The following is a 20,673-nucleotide window of genomic DNA, read 5'->3' on the forward strand; positions in this document are numbered from 1 at the left end:
ATTTTTGAAAAGTTTCAAGAAGAAATCTTCAATTGCACAGCATTGCGCAATAGATTTGTAAGATCTTTGACCACATTTATTTTGTGTCAGAAATCTATATTATGTCAAAATTTGATCACAATCCAAATTCAGACAGTATCAAGCTTGAATATTGTGTCCAAATTTGTACCAACTGTTCAGGGTTCGACCTCTGCGATCGTATCAGGCTGTGCTCAGTGAAGCATTTTATTTATATAGATTAGACCGTTGGTGTTCTTGTTTGAATTGTTTTACACTAGCCATTTTGGGGCCCTTTATAGCTTGCTGTTCGGTGTGAGCCAAGGCTCTGTGTTGAAGGCTGTACCTTGACCTATAATTGTTTACTTTTCACACATTGTGACTTGGATGGAGAGTTGTCTCATTGGCACTCATAGCATATCTTCTTATTGAGGTTGGATTTTGGGCCCTGTTGTCAAATTGGTACACATTGAGATCCAAATTTTGTTTGATTTCATCAAAAATTGAATTCTTGGGGTTCTTTACTATGCTGAATCTAACCATGGATTTAGATTTTGGATATTGGACCATAATAGGTTAAAGTCCAATTTCACAATTTTTTAAGTTCTTAGACCACATTTATTGTGTCAGAAACCCATGCTATGTCAAATAATTAATCACCATCCAAATTCAGAGCCGTATCAAGCTATCTTCTTATTTATATTGAATGTTGTGTCCATACTTGCCCTAACTGTTCAGGGTTCAATCTCTGTGATCGTATCAAGATGTGCACTGCAAAGCATTTTATTAACTTATAAATTATAGGAGCAAGGTCAAAGGTGTAAATTGCAAAAATGATCACAAGATCTGCCTACCCAGAAAATTGGAGAAAAATCAAATTATCATACCTGTTTTGGAGTTATTTCCCCTGAAATATCTATTGTTTTCAAATATTTTTGTAAACAGATAGGAGTTAGATTAAAAGTGTAAATTGCAAAAAATGATCAGCTCAAAATCTTTTTACTCTGAATATTTCAGGAAAATATGTCAACCTGTGTAAGTTAATGCCCCTAAAGTATACAGTTTTATACACATGTCTTTAAAAACAGGACGTATTATGGTATACCGTTATTTGTCCATCTGTCGTCAACACTTCGGACAGTAACTCAAAAATGCTTTCACCAATTTTCATGAGACTTTGGTGAATTGGTTATATATATTGAAATAAGTTCCTTTTCTATTTTTAAAAATTTACTGATTTTTTGTTTTGGAGTATAGGGACTATTCATTAAAAGGGGAGATTTTCCAGTTTTTGTACAATAACTCCAAAATTCTTTGAGCAGTTTTCCTAAAACTTTGGTGACTTGTTTCTATCTATTGAAATAAGTTCACTTTTGTTTTTTTTTAAATTTCTGATATGACATTGTTGAGTTATTGATTTTTACTAACATTGACTGCGTAGACAGAGTTCTTGAAAAGGGGTGGTCGAAATGTCCTGGCCAACGATTTTGCACAGGACTGACACAATTTTGGTATTTTGCAATAAAAACAATAGTGAGGACCAGCAGATTTTCTTCAAGGACCACCAGGGAAAAAAGATTTCAAGAGCTCTATTTTTAAATAATATACCGCCGGTACCATAATTAGTCAATTATATGGTATTGGTTTTTATACGACAGCAAAAAATTTTTTGGGGTTCGTATAATGGTATCATGTCATCGTCGTTGTCGTCTGCGTCATCGTCGTTGTCTGAAGACACATTTTGTTTCCAGACAATAACTTTAGTTTAAGTGAATGGATCTCTAGGAAATTTTATCAGAAGGTTCAATGCCACAAAAGGAAGGTTGGGATTGATTTTGGGGGTTATGGTACAAACAGTTTAGGAATTAGGGGCCAAAAAGGGGCAAAAATAAGCATTTTTGTTGTTTCCCGACAATAACTTGTGTGTAAGTGTATGGATCTCTCTGAAATTGTACCACAAGGTTTCATATCTCAAAAGGAAGGCTTGGATTGAGTTTGGGGGTATTTGCACCAAACGTTCAGGAATTAGGGGCAAAAAAGGGGCCAAAAACAAGCAATTTTCTAATTTCCAGACAATAGCTTGTGTTTAAGTGTATGGATCTATCTGAATTTGTACAAGGGACCATACAACAAAGGGAAGGCTGGGATTGAGTTCGGGGGTCTTTACTCCAAGGGGGGGGGGGGGTCAAAAAGTTGGGGGGGGGAGGATTTTTTTTTTTTTTAATTTTTTAATTTTTACATTGATTATATCAGACGATACTTCAAATTTTTATGATCTTTGACCACATTTATTTTGTGTCAGAAACCTATACTATGTCAAAAATTCGACCACAATCCAATTTCAGACAGTATCAAGCTTGAATATTGTGTCTAAACTTGCCCCAACTGTTCAGGGTTTGATCTCTGTGGTCGTATCAGGCTGTGCTTGGCGAAGCAATTTATTCTTATTGTTGAAGGCTGTATGGTTGCCTTTAATTCCTCACATCCACTTCATTTGAACTTTGGAGGTTTTGACTCATTGGCAATCATACCACATCTGCTTATTTTTATTTAGATAGTGGCTCAAACAAAGTCTTTTTCTTTGATCAAGTTAATCTGCTCTTTATTTATTACTATTTTCACTGTTTTTCTGTTAGTTTTAAAACTTTAGGAGCTAGGTTAAAAGTGTAAAATGTGAAAATGATCGGCATGACAAGATCTACAGACGCCATCATGAGTTGGTTGACTGTTATGGAATATCTTAAATCACACATTGACCTGAGATATGTTCTATATGTTGTAGTAATTTTCCTGTCCTTTTCTTCTCGATTGTTACATCACCAAATGACTTATTACTGAGTTTGAATGTACCATGATCAACACCATAGGTGCCACATCTAAAGCAGAGATTGCTTCTGAGGCACATGATATGATTTTCGGTGGAGCTTGTATTACTCAGTCATTAGTTTTTATGCGACCGCAAAAAGTTTTTGTGGTCGTATATTGGTATGACGTTGGCGTCGTCATCATCGTCGTCGTCCGAAGACACATTGGTTTTCGCACAATAACTTTAGTTTAAGTGAATGGATCTCTATGAAATTTTACCATAAGGTTCAATACCACAAAAGGAAGGTTGGGATTGATTTTGGGGGTTATGGTACCAACAGTTAAGGAATTAGGGGCCAAAAATAAGCATTTTTGTAACTTCCAGACAATAACATGTGTTTAAGTGTATGGATCTCTCTGATATTATACCACAAGTTTCCATACCACAAAGGGATGGTTAGGATTGGCTTTGGGGGGGTTATGGCTCAAACCGTTTAGGAATTAGGGGCAAAAAAAGGGAAAAAAACAAGGGTTTCCTGGTTAATGGACAATTTAAAAGCAGTGTAAGGGAGGTAATCCAAAAACAAAATTGTACAATGTTGTACAATGTTGGATTACCTCCCTTACACTGCTTTTAAATTATCTATTTAAGACTTTTATGATGTATTTAAATTCGTAATTATGGTTGCAAACTCCATGGGAAATTTGAATTGAGATTATGACCATATTTTGACAGAAGGAATTTTTTTTGGTGGAAAATGGGGGTTGGGTAAAAAAGAAATTGTGGGGGGGAACATTTTTATTTCATTTCAGATTTCAGAAATTAAAAAGAATTTTTTTTTTTTTTTTGGGGGGGGGGGGGGGGGGGGGGTCAATATGCAACAGCATAGTGTATTTCACAAAAGCAAAAAAAAAGGGGGGTAACATTTTTTTTTTTGTTTGGGGGGGGGGAGGGGGGGTGTGTGAATTCGCAACAGCATTGTGTATTGCACAAAAGCGAAAACTGTTCAGGGTTGGGCCTCTGCAGTCGTATCCAGCTGCGCTCAGCCAAGCATTTTATTGTGTAGTGTTTTGTAGACTGTTGACTGTCTTTTTTATTGTATTTTGTTTTTGCCATAAATTTTTTCGTGTCTCTGACTTTTGAGTTATGATTCTCCCTTTGGTATCCCCCCCCTTTTTATAGGTATGAAGATAACTTTTAAGAAATAAAAGTATATAAATTGACCTAGTCACAAACTTGTACATGTAAATTATGCAAAAGTTTAAAAGTAAAGTGGCCATAATAATCTTCATTGAATTGAGATTTGCTAATGCCAATGCACTTGCACATCAAATATCATTGACTTTAATACCCTTAAAATAACCCAATCTAAAAAATATGTTTTATGGGGAATGGGTATAAAAAATCTCTATGAAAATAAGATGTGCCATGTGCTATGTGCAAAAATAGGACCACAATGCAATTTCTGACTACAGATTTTCTGAGAGTGTAGAAAAACTGCACACAGTCATATGAATAGATGAAGAGACACTATATGACCTGCCTCAGTGGGTTAGGTCTAATGATTAAAAATAACCCACAGTAAATTATTCATAAATAATATAAACTGTTAACACAGAGATATGTCTCGCCTTTTTGTTATTTTAATAGTAAAATGCTAATGTTGATATAAAATAGCAATACCTTAACATGTAAGTTATGCAAAATATTAATATTTAGTCAATGAACCACGACTCAAGGTACAGGGCCAAACAATCTCCTTGGAAATGAGATGTGCCAATGCTTATACAACTGCATTCCAAATATCATAAGGGGTTTCCCTTAAACTGACCTAATCATAAACCAATGTATGTAAACTATGCAAAAGTTTCAAAGTCAACCATAACTGAGGGGGTTGGGCCAAATAATATCCATGTAAATGAAATGAGCTAATGCTAACATAGCTGTATACCAAATATCATTGACCTACCAGTGGTTCCCTATAAACTGACCTAATCACAAACTAATATATATAAACTAAGCAAAAGTTTCAAAGTCAATAGATAATGACTGAGGGGGCAGGGCCTAATGATCTCCATGGAAATGAGATGAGCCAATGATAATACACTGCATACCATATATCATTGACCTACCACTAGTGGTTCCCAATAAACTGACCTAATCACTAACTAATACGTTGTTGACGCTGCCACTGCCGCCGACGACACTGTCGGAAACAACATACCTAAGTCTTGCCTTTTGACTCTTGTCAAGGTGAGACAATACCATATAACAAAACACAACATATATTGATATTTTAATTTTTTAATTGAAAATGATCTAACAATGACTCAGTCATATTTCAATACATGTATATATAATTATACTACATGTACTTTCAAAGTTGAAAACAAACTCTCATGCTATTTTTCTTTTTTCATATGTTCCTGACCATACTAATGTTAGTTCATACATATACTTACACATATCTCTTTAATGGTTAACAGAAAATTTTGACTTCCTTGCAAGATATATTTAAGCATAAACCAAATATTTGTTAACTCATTTTCATGGTTTGGGAACATATAAAAATTTGTTGAGTATCTCTTTTTGTGATTTATAGAAAAGAAACTCTAGTTTTGCAAATGACAAATTTACTGGCTAATAAGTAAATTTTATGTAGAAACAAACTGTATGGATATATGTATGAAACTTTGGAATGGAGATCAATTATAACAATACAACAACTATCATGATTTCTGAAATATCATACAATAACACTGACTCATTGGTCATCCATACAGAATAAGTGGCAATCATTTCACTCTCTCATACAAATTAACAGAAACCTCAGATACATTACTTTACTAAATTATGAAAATGACAGTACGCAACTTGAAGATAAACAAATCTTAGGTTTTACAACCAATGTAAACAGGTAAAATTAAAAGTGACATGTTATTTTTTACCCCTCAAACCCTCCCAAAAAAGACTTGAGAATGTTTATTTTTTTTATCACACTGATGTTTTTATTCTTATCCTATACAATAAAATAAATGGAATTCCAATGACTACCGATATTGCACTTTATATCTTTTCTAAATTCCATCATTAAAGTAGCTGGAGGTCAGTCAAATTTAAAAAAAGAAGTTTAATGCAGTTTCATATGTAAATTTGAAGTGATATAAAAGATAGTGGATACTAAATATATTCCCTATCACTGTTTTCTTATCATTCAGAGTGTACAAATAACTTAACTTTATCTTTCTGATTACAATACAAAATAAATATTGTAAACAATTAAAATAGAATTTCATTTAACAAAAAATAATGTCAAATTTTACAGAAAAAACAAATTGCTCTGTGAATACCACATCATGTTTATACTTTGAAGTGTACAGCATTGAAATTGTCCATTATTGACTTGCATGTAAGATTCAGTTATCTTGAAAAATCAAACATGGGTCCCTCTGAATAGTGTTTTATTTTTACCAGAGCTGACATTTTCATGTTTATAATTTTCCCCAAAAATTCTGGCATTCTGCTTCTTTCCTGGCAGTACTAATTTTAATTCACTTGAACAAGTAAAATAAATGCAATAATAAAATAAGTTAGAGTTAATTAAAGTAACCTACTGGAAGACAATACTTACTGAAAACATACATAAAAAATTCCCATGTGCTGCAAAATTATCACTATAACAAAAGTATAATTATATGTCTTTTTTTTAATCTAAGTAAGCAAACAAAAAAAAAACATGTTTCAATACCTGAAAGGTTAATGTGACAGAAATTAAGTAGCTAAAACAATCATATATGAATACTTTGAAAGTCAGACAATAGACACATATAAACAATGATTCACTTCACATTACATCTTTCATCTAAATCATTTATACTTAGTTTACATTATATATATGAGAAAAAAAAGGACTACCCATTACCTATCCACATTTCCACAATGTTCTAATTATGAACAGCAATTCTGAGATCTGAAAGTACCGGTATTCTATGTATATCTAGGTTTTAATCTTGACTTGTCACAATATCTTACACTTATTCTTTTTCTTGGTTGCATATGAATCGTAAACCTGAGTCTTGAAAGTATTGTTCGGTAATGAAAGGTATTGAAAAAATATGTCATTGATAAATTTTATTAATATCATTAACATTACGATTGTCTAATAAATCAGTTCAAATTTCTGGTTCTGCATATTGTTGTCTTAATGTAGAATTGAAATGATAAGAATCGTAAATACTAAAAGTCTCTAAAACACTTGCATTATTTAGCAACCAAATAAAAGTCTTGTAAATACTTTATAAGTGATAAAAACTGAGTGAATTTCAGTTAACTAGACATGTGATGTTTTCTTCAAATCCTTCAAGAACAAACAGGAAAAAGTTCAAAACATTTCAGTACAACTTACAATCAATTTTTGTACTTTAATAGTGTTATCATAACGATAAACAAATATTTACACAAAAAGAATTTAAGAGGTTTTATTTCTCATTTGGAAAACAAACAAAGATTTTGTGTTTCTTATAGATAAATGATTCAGCACAAATAATCATGCACTTTTAATCAAAAAATTTGACAGGATTTTTCCATGATTTAATTTTCAAACAGGAAATTCATTTGTTATTATCAGTAGATATACAAGAATCTTAAGTTTCCACAGGTTTAGGTTCTTACTTTTGATATCCAACGAACTAAACCCAGAATTTTAATCTGATACTAAATTAAGTAATTGTTAAAGATATTGATGCATATTTTGTTGAGGAACATCATGATTTGCAAAATACTAATTCTGTTAACAGGGTATAATATCATAAGAAAGCATCCATTTTTACACTACTATTGTGTAAAATATACCATTAAATTTATGCAAGTCCAGCTCATTCAAAAAAAAATACTAACAAAGTTATACAACTCAAATAACAACTTAAGCACATGATTAATCTTAAATATTGGTCATATGGTCCCTTGTTGACCTAAAAAAATGTTTTATAAATCATTTTTACTGTTTAGAACAAAGAGTAAATGTTAACAATAAAAATTCAAGAATGATAAATTAGTATAGATTTACATATATGTATAACTAAAATCTGAAGATTCAACTGTCAAATTTAAAACTAGTTATTAAGTAGTCGTTATAACTCGTCATGGTAACCTAATTTTGCACCTGAAAAAGAAAAAAGGACAAAAGTTAAATAAACCAATAAATGGATAACAAATTTTACCAAAATGTTTGACAATAATGTCAATATTCTGCCCAAGTTTAAACAAATACTTATTTATGATATCCATACCTGTAAATATAAAAAAATACATTATTCACTTTCATACTGAAGGCAAAGTAAAAGGGTCTGGTATAGGCAACACCCCTCCCCACTTTTCTGAAGATTAATTTACTCAAAGCATTTACAATTGAATGTTTTGGTGACATATATAAAGGTTTGATGAACCAACACTTTCTTTGGAACAATAAGGTAAGGTGACCTAGAGTGAATACATATATAGTTTGGTATGGTTGCATTTCAATAGATAATAAAAATATACCACAGTCTACAAATAAAAGAATGTGTGTGAGGACACAAATGACCCGCTCCAGCTTTGCAATTTTCCAAGTTAAAAAGGGGCATAACTCTAGAACGGTACAAGACTTACTGCCCAAATTCAAACTCTGTCTGCATATTGCAATTCTTAGCCTTGTGTACGAGTTTCATAAAATGTGGATGAGACAAACTTAGATTAGAGTGCATAAACTGAAACATTTGCAATTTTCAAAGTTATAAAGGGGTATAACTCTAGAACAGCAAGTGACTCACTGCCCAAATTCAAACTGTGTCTGCAAGTTTTAGTTCTTAGCATTGTGTATGAGTTTCATAAAATTTGGATGAAAACGTAAGTTAAAGTGCGGAAATGAAAATTTGACAGACGGAAGGACAGTCAAGGGTAACACTTAACACCCCATTGCCTATGGCCAGGGGCATAAAAATATGGCTGTAGTATTACACAGCGTTTATCAGAAAGTTTTTTAAGTGAGAGTAAAGGTCAAAACAAAAATAAAATGAAATTCAACTTTAGTATTTGAACAATACAACTGCATTTTTGTATACTTGATGCATTTTTGATATGATGTCATGTCATGTGAGAAGACATCACTCTTTGAAGTGAAACTGGTCAACATAAAACACCCTAAACCAAATGATAACTTGAAGTGTTATCTTTATATGTTCTTTACAATTCTAAATCAATAAAATTTCAAAGACAATAAATATTTCTTAGTTTATATCAGCCTTTTTCCCCCTCTCCAGTTAAACTTGTATTGCTCTTACCTATTTCTTTAGTATCTATTTTTGGTGCTTCATACTCTAGTTGACTCCTTGTATTTGTACCATATATTTTATCCCATAAAACTTTTATTTCATAATCATATTCTTTCCATTCAGGTGCTATTCGTAATGCTGCTTTTAATTTTGGCTCTTTTGTTAATGGATTATTGCACTGAAATAACTAGAGGCTCTAAAGAGCCTGTGTCGCTCACCTTGGTCTATGTGAATATTAAACAAAGGACGCAGATGGATTCATGACAAAATTGTGTTTTGGTGATGGTGATGTGTTTGTACATCTTAATTTACTGAACATTTTTCCTGCTTACAATTATCTCTATCTATAATTAACTTGGCCCAGTAGTTTCAGAGGAGAAGATTTTTGTAAAAGATTACTAAGATTTACGAAAAAATGGTTAAAAATTGACTATAAAGGGCAATAACTCCTAAAGGGGTCAACTGACAATTTCGGTCATGTTGACTTATTTGTAGATCTTACTTTGCCGACATTTATTGTTTTTTACAGTTTATCTCTATCTATAATAATATTCAAGATAATAACCAAAAACAGCAAAATTACCTTAAAATTACCAATTCAGGGGCAGCAACCCAACAACGGGTTGTCCGATTCATCTGAAAATTTCAGGGCAGATAGATCTTGACCTGATAAACAATTTAACTTTTTGTCAGATTTGCTTTAAATGCTTTGGTTTTTGAATTAAAAGCCAAAAACTGAATTTTACCCCTATGTTCTATTTTTAGCCGTGGCGGCCATCTTGGTTGGTTGACCAGGTCACGCCACACATTTTTAAAACTAGATAACCAAATGATGATTGTGGCCAAGTTTGGTTTAATTTGGCCCAGTTGTTTCAGAGGAGAAGATTTTTGTAAAAGATGACTAAGATTTACGAAAAATGGTTAAAAATTGACTATAAAGGGCAATTACACCTAAAGGGGTCAACTGACCATTTCAGTCATGTTGACTTATTTGTTAATCTTACTTTGCTGAACATTATTGCTGTTTACAGTTTATCTCTATCTATAATAATATTCAAGATAATAACCAAAAACAGCAAAATTTCCTTAAAATTACCAATTCAGGGGCAGCAACCCAACAACAGGTTGTTCGATTCATCTGAAAATTTCAGGGCAGATAGATCTTGACCTGATAAACAATTTTACTTCGTGTCAGATTTGCTCTAAATGCTTTGGTTTTTGAGTTACAAGCCAAAAACTGCATTTTACCCCTATGTTTTATTTTTAGCTGTGGCGGCCATCTTGGTTGGTTGGCCGGGTCACGCCACACATTTTTTAAACTAGATACCCCAATGATGATTGTGGCCAAGTTTGGTTTAATTTGGCCCAGTTGTTTCAGAGGAGAAGATTTTTGTAAAAGATGACTAAGATTTACGAAAAATGGTTAAAAATTGACTATAAAGGGCAATTACTCCTAAAGGGGTCAACTGACCATTTCGGTTATATTGACTTATTTGTAAATCTTACTTTGCTGAACATTATTGCTGTTTACAGTTTATCTCTATCTATAATAATATTCAAGATAATAACCAAAAACAGCAAAATTTCCTTAAAATTACCAATTCAGGGGCAGCAACCCAATAACAGGTTGTCCGATTCATCTGAAAATTTCAGGGCAGATAGATCTTGACCTGATGAACAATTTTACCCCATGTCAGATTTGCTCTTAATGCTTTGGTTTTTGAGTTATAAGCTAAAAACTGCATTTTACCCCTATGTTCTATTTTTAGCCGTGGCGGCCATCTTGGTTGGTTGACCGGGTCACGCCACACATTTTTAAAACTAGATACCCCAATGATGATTGTGGCCAAGTTTGGTTAAATTTGGCCCAGTAGTTTCAGAGGAGAAGATTTTTGTAAAAGTTTACGGACGACGGACGACGGACGACAGACGCAGGACGACGGACGCAGGACGACGGACGACGGACGCAAAGTGATGAGAAAAGCTCACTTGACCTTTCAGGTCAGGTGAGCTAAAAATAAAACAAGTGGTATTGAGATCAAAATTCACAAAATGATTACCCCTCCCTTGTATTTATCTTAATATACAAAGAATTGACCTTGACTTTGCAGACAGACATTACAACCTCATTCCTAAGCATCCTCTGGTGATGGTCAACAATAATATTAAGTATCATTAACATCCTTTAAGGCATTCAAAATTCCTGAGTTAGACAAGACTTTAACATTTTGTCATTTTAGGAAATTAAGGGTTTAAGCAGATTTTTGATAGTCTCAGATAAATTTATTTACTACTTTTCTATACCTTTTTATGATTTATAGCTTGACATATTGCATAGACAGCTTACTATTGTTTACAACTGTATATTGACCTCCTGTTTTTTTTTTCAATTTGTTGTGCTGTTATGTTGACGTTTCTTTGAATGCATTGGTCTCAGACCAAAATGTAATCTAATTTAAAGCTTAATTGATAATAAAATAAGTAGAGGACATCATTTCATGATTCAAACCACAAGCTTAACCATCTGTCTTATTAGCTCTACCAATGGTTGTATGTTTAAACATTATTTTCATCACTTTACAACAGCCATTCTGTGGTAATAATTCATATGTCACTAGTTATATAATATCACTTACCAGATCTATAGTTTTAGCCTTAGCTTTAGATTCATCACTACACCAAGTGGCACACCACAGCCACTCCTGTGGCAATGATTTAATGCTAACTTGGTGTATCATATTGTTAGGTAAATCTTGATCTAAATTAGATAAACTGTTAGGATCCTGACTCAATCCTTGATATTGTCCACGTAATCTGTCACCAGCTGCTATCTTTCGGAATTTTTTCAAGTCTACTACATATAAAGCACTGAAAAATGAAAACTAATATTTTATTATCTCATTGCAGACAAATTTGCCGCAACAATTTGTTACTGCTTATCAGATATGTTAAAATAATATCAAATTTCAGAAATGTTTAAATGACATATAAAAGTAAAAACCGTACAAAATGGCATCTGATAAAATTCTGATTTGATTATTTTCATTTTAATATTCAAAAATTCCAACAAACTACCTGATATGATATTTTCTTCCAGCTAAATGACTGGCCCAATAACCTGATTTCCAAAATCTACAATGAAAAAAATATTATTTCCAGAGTTATTATCAATATAAACCAATTTAAAATAACTTAGCAATTGAACTGCAGGAATAATAGCAATTTACTTTGTATGAATAAATTACATGGATGAATTCATTTCCTTAAGCAAGTGCATTGCCATATTTTTCATTTTACTTTTATTTTGCTGAATTGTATAAATATATGATTTTTGCTTAAATATGAACTACATAACATCCTTTCTTATTGCTTAAATCTTTCCAATATTGACAATGATTTTTTATAGTTACATTATATGTGGGAAAAATGTGTCTGAAGACATGAGTGCCCCTCTCAAGCTTTCTTATAATACATGGAAAAATTCCTGAGAGCATTTGATGACACTGCTACTTTTTAAAGAGTTCTATTGTTCTAATCTTGAGTATTTTTTTTCTGAGTGTTATTTTCATACTTTCTCTGTTTTAAACTTTAAATGAGGGAAACTTAAGTTAGAGAGCAGAAATGAAAAAAATTGCAATTTTCCAAGTCATAAAGGGACATAAATCTAGAACAGTGACTCACTAGCCCAAATTCGAACTCTGTCTGCAAGTTTTGGTTCTTAGCATTGTGTGTTAGTTTCATAAAATTTGCATATGCAGACTTAAGTTAGAGTGTGTAAACAAAACTAGAGGCTCTTAAGAGCCTGTGTCGCTCACCTTGGTCTATGTGAATATTAAACAAAGGACGCAGATGGATTCATGACAAAATTGTGTTTTGGTGATGGTGATGTGTTTGTACATCTTAATTTACTGAACATTTTTCCTGCTTACAATTATCTCTATCTATAATTAACTTGGCCCAGTAGTTTCAGAGGAGAAGATTTTTGTAAAAGATTACTAAGATTTACGAAAAAATGGTTAAAAATTGACTATAAAGGGCAATAACTCCTAAAGGGGTCAACTGACAATTTCGGTCATGTTGACTTATTTGTAGATCTTACTTTGCCGACATTTATTGTTTTTTACAGTTTATCTCTATCTATAATAATATTCAAGATAATAACCAAAAACAGCAAAATTACCTTAAAATTACCAATTCAGGGGCAGCAACCCAACAACGGGTTGTCCGATTCATCTGAAAATTTCAGGGCAGATAGATCTTGACCTGATAAACAATTTTACTTCATGTCAGATTTGCTTTAAATGCTTTGGTTTTTGAATTAAAAGCCAAAAACTGAATTTTACCCCTATGTTCTATTTTTAGCCGTGGCGGCCATCTTGGTTGGTTGACCAGGTCACGCCACACATTTTTAAAACTAGATAACCAAATGATGATTGTGGCCAAGTTTGGTTTAATTTGGCCCAGTTGTTTCAGAGGAGAAGATTTTTGTAAAAGATGACTAAGATTTACGAAAAATGGTTAAAAATTGACTATAAAGGGCAATTACTCCTAAAGGGGTCAACTGACCATTTCAGTCATGTTGACTTATTTGTTAATCTTACTTTGCTGAACATTATTGCTGTTTACAGTTTATCTCTATCTATAATAATATTCAAGATAATAACCAAAAACAGCAAAATTTCCTTAAAAGTACCAATTCAGGGGCAGCAACCCAACAACAGGTTGTTCGATTCATCTGAAAATTTCAGGGCAGATAGATCTTGACCTGATAAACAATTTTACTTCATGTCAGATTTGCTTTAAATGCTTTGGTTTTTGAATTAAAAGCCAAAAACTGAATTTTACCCCTATGTTCTATTTTTAGCCGTGGCAGCCATCTTGGTTGGTTGACCAGGTCACGCCACACATTTTTAAAACTAGATAACCAAATGATGATTGTGGCCAAGTTTGGTTTAATTTGGCCCAGTTGTTTCAGAGGAGAAGATTTTTGTAAAAGATGACTAAGATTTACGAAAAATGGTTAAAAATTGACTATAAAGGGCAATTACTCCTAAAGGGGTCAACTGACCATTTCAGTCATGTTGACTTATTTGTTAATCTTACTTTGCTGAACATTATTGCTGTTTACAGTTTATCTCTATCTATAATAATATTCAAGATAATAACCAATAAAATGCTCTGCTGGGGCGCAGCTTGATACGACCGCAGAGGTCGAACCCTGAACAGTTGGGGCAAGTATAGACACAACATTCAAGCTTGATACAGCACTGAATTTGGATTGTAATTAAATATTTGACACAGCATAGGTTTCTCACACAGAATGAAAGTAGTCTAAGAACTTAAAATTTTTTAATTTACCTATTCAAACCATATCATTATTATTTGCTTTTATATATAAATCAGAAATAACCAATTTAAAATGGAAAATTTTAAAGAAAAAAAAGGAAAAAAAAATCCCCCCCCCAAATTTTTTGAAACCCCCTTATGATTCATCACCCCCAAACTCAATCCCAGCCTTCCCTTTGTGGTATGGTACCTTGCAGTACAATTTCAGAGAGATCCATACACTTGAACACAAATTATTGTCTGGAAACTAGAAAAATGCTTGGGTTTTTTGCACCTTTTTGGCCCCAAATTCCTAAAAGTTTAGGGCAATTACCCCCAAACTCAAACCCAGCTTTCCCTTTGTGATATGGAACCTTGCAGTACAATGTCATAAAGATCCATACACTTACACACAAGTTATTGTCATGAAACTAGAAAAATGCTTGTTTTTTTGCCCCTTTATGGCCCCTTATTCCTAACATTTTGAGACAATTACCCCCAAAAACAATCCCAGCCTTCCCTTTGTGGTATGGTACCTTGCAGTACAATTTCAGAGAGATCCATACACTTGAACACAAGTTATTGTCTGGAAACTAGAAAAATGCTTATTTTTGGCCCCTTATTCCTAAACGTTTTGGGCAAGTACCCCCAAACTCAATTCCAGCTTTCCCTTTGTGATATGGAACCTTGTAGTACAATTTCATAAATATCCATACACTTACACACAAGTTATTGTCATGAAACTAGAAAAATGCTTGTTTTTTGCCCCCTAATTCCTAAAATTTGGAGGCAATTACCCCCAAAATCAATCCCAGCATTCAAACCCTCAATCAGCATCATTTAACAGTAATATCTAAAAATGGAAATTACATAATAAAGGTATTAAAATAGAAAATAACATCATAGTCATGGCTAAAAATAAACAAAATCCTTAATCAGCAACATTTTACAGTAATATCTAAAAATAAAATTCCTTTGTAACCATAAAAGCCCATTTAAATACATCATGACAGATATTAAAATAGAAAATGACATCATAGTCATGGCTAAACATAGCAAAAACCTTAATCAGCATCATTTAACAGTAATATCTAAAAATAAAAATTTCTTTGCAACCATAAAAGTAAAATAGAAAATGACATCATAATCATAGCTAAAAATAAACAAAAATTTTTTTTATTACCAAATTTTAAATGGAGTTTATTAAACTAAAACAATAAATTTGCAACCATAAAACCCCATTTAAACACATCATAAAAGTATTAAATAATTCAACTACATCATAAGGCTATAAAAATAGAAAATGACTTCATAGTCAAGGCTAAAGGTAAACAAAAAACCTTCATCAGCAAAATTTTATATTGGCAAATTTCCAATGAAGTTTATTATACTAAAATTGTTGGCAAATTTCCAATGCATTTATTAACAATAAAGTTATTGGCAAATTTCCAATTTACATAATTTAAAAGCAGTGTAAGTGAGATATTTAAATGAGTTTGAATTACCAACCTTACACTGCTTTTAAATAATGTTTTGTACTTATTTGTCTATTAACCTGGAAACCCTTGTTTTTTCACCTTTTTTTCCCTTATTATTTAAAGGTTTGAGCCATAACCCTACCCCAAAGCCAATTCTTAAATTCCAATGTAACCTAAATTTACAATATACATAACTTCAATTTAAGTTTTTAATAAAATCAAACCACATCATTATTATTTGCTTTTATATCTAAATCAGAAATAATTAACCAACTTTAAGTGGAAAATTTTCACACATCACGCCCCCCCAAACTCAATCCCAGCCTTCAGTTTGTGGTATGGTACCTTGCAGTACAATATCACAGAGATCCAATTACTTAAACACAATTAATTGTTGGAAACTAAAAAAAAATGCTTATTTTTAACCCCTTTTTTAGCCCCTTATTCCTAAACATTTGAGCAATTATCCCCCAAACTCAATTCCAACTTTCTCTTTGTGATCAGAATTAACCAACTTAAAATGGAAAATTTTAAAGAAAAAAAAAAGGAAAAAAAATCCCCCCCCCCCCAAAAATTTTTTGACCCACTTCCCTTTGTGGTATGGTACCTTTAAGTACAATTTCAGAGAAATCCATACACTTGAACACAAGTTAATGTCTGGAAACTAAAAAAATGCTTATTTTTGCCCCCTTTTTTGGCCACTTATTAATAAATGTTTTGGGCAAACATTTTACAATAATATTTAAAACTGAAATTAATTTGTAACCTTAAAATTAAATAGAAAATGACATCATAGTCATAGCTAAAAATAAACAAACTATTGGTAAATTTCCAATGGAGTTTATTATATTAAAACAATAAATTTGCAACCATAAAAGCGCATTAAAATACATCATAAAAGTATTAAAAAAAATTTAACTACATCATAAGGCTATTAAAATAGAAAATGACATCATAGTCAGACTAAAGGTAAACAAAAAACCTTCATCAGCAAAATTTTATATTGGCAAATTTCCAATGAAGTTTATTATACTAAAATAATTGGCAAATTTCCAATTTACATAATTCAAACATAGTGCAGGTGAGATATTTAAATGAGTTTGAATTACCAACCTTACACTGCTTTTAAATAATGTTCTTTACTCAATTATTTGTCTATTAAAATGGAAACCCTAGTTTTTTAACCTTTTTTCCCCTTATTCCTTAAACGAAAAAAAATAATTACCCCTTTTTTGACCCCCCACCCCCCTATGATTCATCAACCCCCCCCCCCCTTCCCCCCCAAACCAAGCTCAATAACAGCCTTGCCTTTGTGGTATGGTACCTTGTAATACAATTTTAGAGAGATCCATACACTTGAACACAAGTTATTGTCTAGAAACTAAAAAATGCTTATTTTTCACCCCTTTTTAGGCCCCTTATTACTAAACGGTTTGGGCAATTACCACAAAACTCAATTCCAGCTTTCCCCTTGCGAAATGGAACCTTGTAGTAAAATTTCAGAATGATCCATACACTTACACACAAGTTATTGTCATGAAACTAGAAAAATGCTTGTTTTTTGCCCCCTTTTGGCCCCTTATTCCTAAAATTTCGAGGAAATTAACCCTAAAATCAATCCCATCATCGACCCTTTGTGATATGGAATCTTGTAGTACAATGTCAAAGAGATCCATACAATAACACACAAGTTATGTCTGGAAGTTACAAAAATGCTTATTTTCGGCCCCTTTTTGGCCCCTAATTATTTAACTGTTGGTACCATAACCCCCAAAATCAATCCCCACCTTCCTATTGTGGTATTGAACCTTATGGTAAAATTTCATAGAGATCCATTCACTTAAACTAAAGTTAGAGTGCGAAAACCATTGTGTATTCGGACGACGACGACGACGACGACGACGACGACGACGACGACGACGACGACAACGTCATACCAATATACGACCACAAAATTTTTTTGCGGTCGTATAAAAACAGCAAAATTACCTTAAAATTACCAATTCAGGGGCAGCAACCCAACAACGGGTTGTCCGATTCATCTGAAAATTTCAGGGCAGATAGATCTTGACCTGATAAACAATTTTACTTCATGTCAGATTTGCTCTAAATGCTTTGGTTTTTGAGTTACAAGCCAAAAACTGCATTTTACCCCTATGTTTTATTTTTAGCTGTGGCGGCCATCTTGGTTGGTTGGCCGGGTCACGCCACACATTTTTTAAACTAGATACCCCAATGATGATTGTGGCCCAGTTGTTTCAGAGGAGAAGATTTTTGTAAAAGATGACTAAGATTTACGAAAAATGGTTAAAAATTGACTATAAAGGGCAATTACTCCTAAAGGGGTCAACTGACCATTTCGGTTATATTGACTTATTTGTAAATCTTACTTTGCTGAACATTATTGCTGTTTACAGTTTATCTCTATCTATAATAATATTCAAGATAATAACCAAAAACAGCAAAATTTCCTTAAAATTACCAATTCAGGGGCAGCAACCCAATAACAGGTTGTCCGATTCATCTGAAAATTTCAGGGCAGATAGATCTTGACCTGATGAACAATTTTACCCCATGTCAGATTTGCTCTTAATGCTTTGGTTTTTGAGTTATAAGCTAAAAACTGCATTTTACCCCTATGTTCTATTTTTAACCGTGGCGGCCATCTTGGTTGGTTGACCGGGTCACGCCACACATTTTTAAAACTAGATACCCCAATGATGATTGTGGCCAAGTTTGGTTAAATTTGGCCCAGTAGTTTCAGAGGAGAAGATTTTTGTAAAAGTTTACGGACGACGGACGACGGACGACGGACGCAGGTCGACGGACGACGGACGCAAAGTGATGAGAAAAGCTCACTTGACCTTTCAGGTCAGGTGAGCTAAAAATTAGCAATTTTCCAAAAGAGAGACGAAAAATACAAAAGGGACATTCAACTTTATAATTTCCAAGTTATAAAGGGGCATAACTCTAGAACGGTAAGTGACTCACTGCCCAATATCAGACTCTGTCTGCGAGTTTTGGTTCTTAGCATCGTGAATGAATTTCATAAAATTTGGGTGAGTAAAACTTGTTAAAGTGCGGGAAAAAAATGGGATGGACAGAAGGACAGTCAAGGTTAACACTTAATGCCCCCTTCGCCTAGCAGCGGTATAAAAATATACAGGGTAATTATTATAACATATAATGACTATTATTTCACCAAATTTATGTGTTGTTTACCATGTTATCGATGGGGGCACATGCTTCATAATATCAATTTTTCATACATTATAAAAGTGTGCAAAAACACCATATGGTATATGTGTCATCCAATAAAAAAAACGAAAAGTAGATTTAATATAAATATATATAAATACGTATAACTAACCTGAATCCATCCATTTCTTTCCTATCACTACAGAAAGGAGTGTACCCATATGGAGCCCCATTCAAATCTAAATCATGTAACTCTTGCAAATCTGCCCTTACAATCTGAAATTTTTATTGATAATGTTATAATCTGTTCAATGTTACATAATATATATGTTGTGTTTGAGTTTTGCTTTTGCGAGTTTAAATTGCAGTCTTCATGAAGTCATCCAACCAAGACACATCTTTCAATTTTGATTTCTGGTGTTTAACACCACTTTTAGCACTCTTGGCTATTTCATGGCGACAAGTTTTCATAGGTGGAGGTAGCCGGAGTCCCCAGAAAAAACAATGACCTTACATGGAAACTAGCAATCCTAGTCAGTTAAGACAGGAATCGACTGCACCTTTCCAGGAGCATGGTTCAAAATTCAAAACCCAACTGTTGACATTTAAATTCTGAGCCAACCAATCTTTGCTCATATCATTTTTAAAATACCACTTACTTGGCAAGGAGGCAAAAAATTAAAAAGATACCAAATTCAAAATCTATGCCTTGAACCTACTAAGCATCAAACCAATGAACTCTTAATAATGCAAGCACCCTAACATCAGACAACTGAAGTTGCATCGACAAATGAGTAAGCCATCGCTAATCAAACATACATTACTGAAGAAATAGGTGGTATACATGCATTCAAAAATTGGAGAAACATTTATCACTGAATAAAGATTGCAATATTTACCTGATCAGCATCAACAAATATAAATTTCTTTACGTCCAATGGGAACAATACATCAAGGAATAGGATCTTATATCTACAAAATCAGAATGGCAAAAATTCAGGATATATGTGTAACATCATATAAAATATTGTAGAATGAATTTGTAAAATTATTGAATATAATTAACATGACAATTTTAACAAAATGTATTGCTGGTAATAATAAAACTGGTAAGAAATTTCACAAGAATATCATTTACAAAATGAGAATAATATATATTTCATGTGTCAAGGATGTAAGTTTAGATTTACCTATTGTTTACTACACTCACCCCCACATAATTCTCTGTTTTTCTTTCTGTTGATTCAACCATCTCGGCCACTTGTACTGTACTAATTCATATTCAAATCCATAATTTTCAGCCATTTTTGGTATGAAATCCTGTAACAAATGACATTTTTATCATCTTTTAACATTTAATAATACTTTCACCAATAAAATAAACATTAGATCCAATAGCTATCATGGCAGGGCTATTACCATGTATATAAGGGTTGTCTAATTCTCATTGTGCAGAATATCCTGTATGTTAAATATCAAAATAATATAATGAATTCTTTTCATATATTTTGACATCATACTACAATCAACTAATAGTATAAGTTCTGCAGTCTTTTTGTAT

At 32.7% G+C, this 20,673-nt stretch overlaps 1 protein-coding gene across 1 annotated transcript in view; it reads right to left on the reverse strand.

Annotated features, from left to right (window-relative positions):
• Positions 1-5,091: 5,091 nt before the first annotated feature.
• Positions 5,092-20,673, reverse strand: part of LOC127738391 (UDP-glucose:glycoprotein glucosyltransferase 1-like) — a 53,282-nt gene continuing 37,700 nt past the window's right edge. Inside the window, exons 35-41 of the mRNA XM_052249624.1 lie at positions 20,323-20,432; positions 20,012-20,084; positions 19,285-19,388; positions 12,187-12,243; positions 11,748-11,979; positions 9,121-9,289; positions 5,092-7,964 (exon numbers count right to left, since the gene is read on the reverse strand). Of these exons, the coding sequence (XP_052105584.1) occupies positions 7,933-7,964; positions 9,121-9,289; positions 11,748-11,979; positions 12,187-12,243; positions 19,285-19,388; positions 20,012-20,084; positions 20,323-20,432 (777 nt within the window). The 3' untranslated portion in view covers positions 5,092-7,932. The remainder of the gene's footprint in view (positions 7,965-9,120; positions 9,290-11,747; positions 11,980-12,186; positions 12,244-19,284; positions 19,389-20,011; positions 20,085-20,322; positions 20,433-20,673) is intronic.

Source organism: Mytilus californianus, unplaced genomic scaffold (assembly GCF_021869535.1).
Source record: "Mytilus californianus isolate M0D057914Y unplaced genomic scaffold, xbMytCali1.0.p SCAF_4, whole genome shotgun sequence".
Lineage (NCBI taxonomy): Eukaryota > Metazoa > Mollusca > Bivalvia > Mytilida > Mytilidae > Mytilus > Mytilus californianus.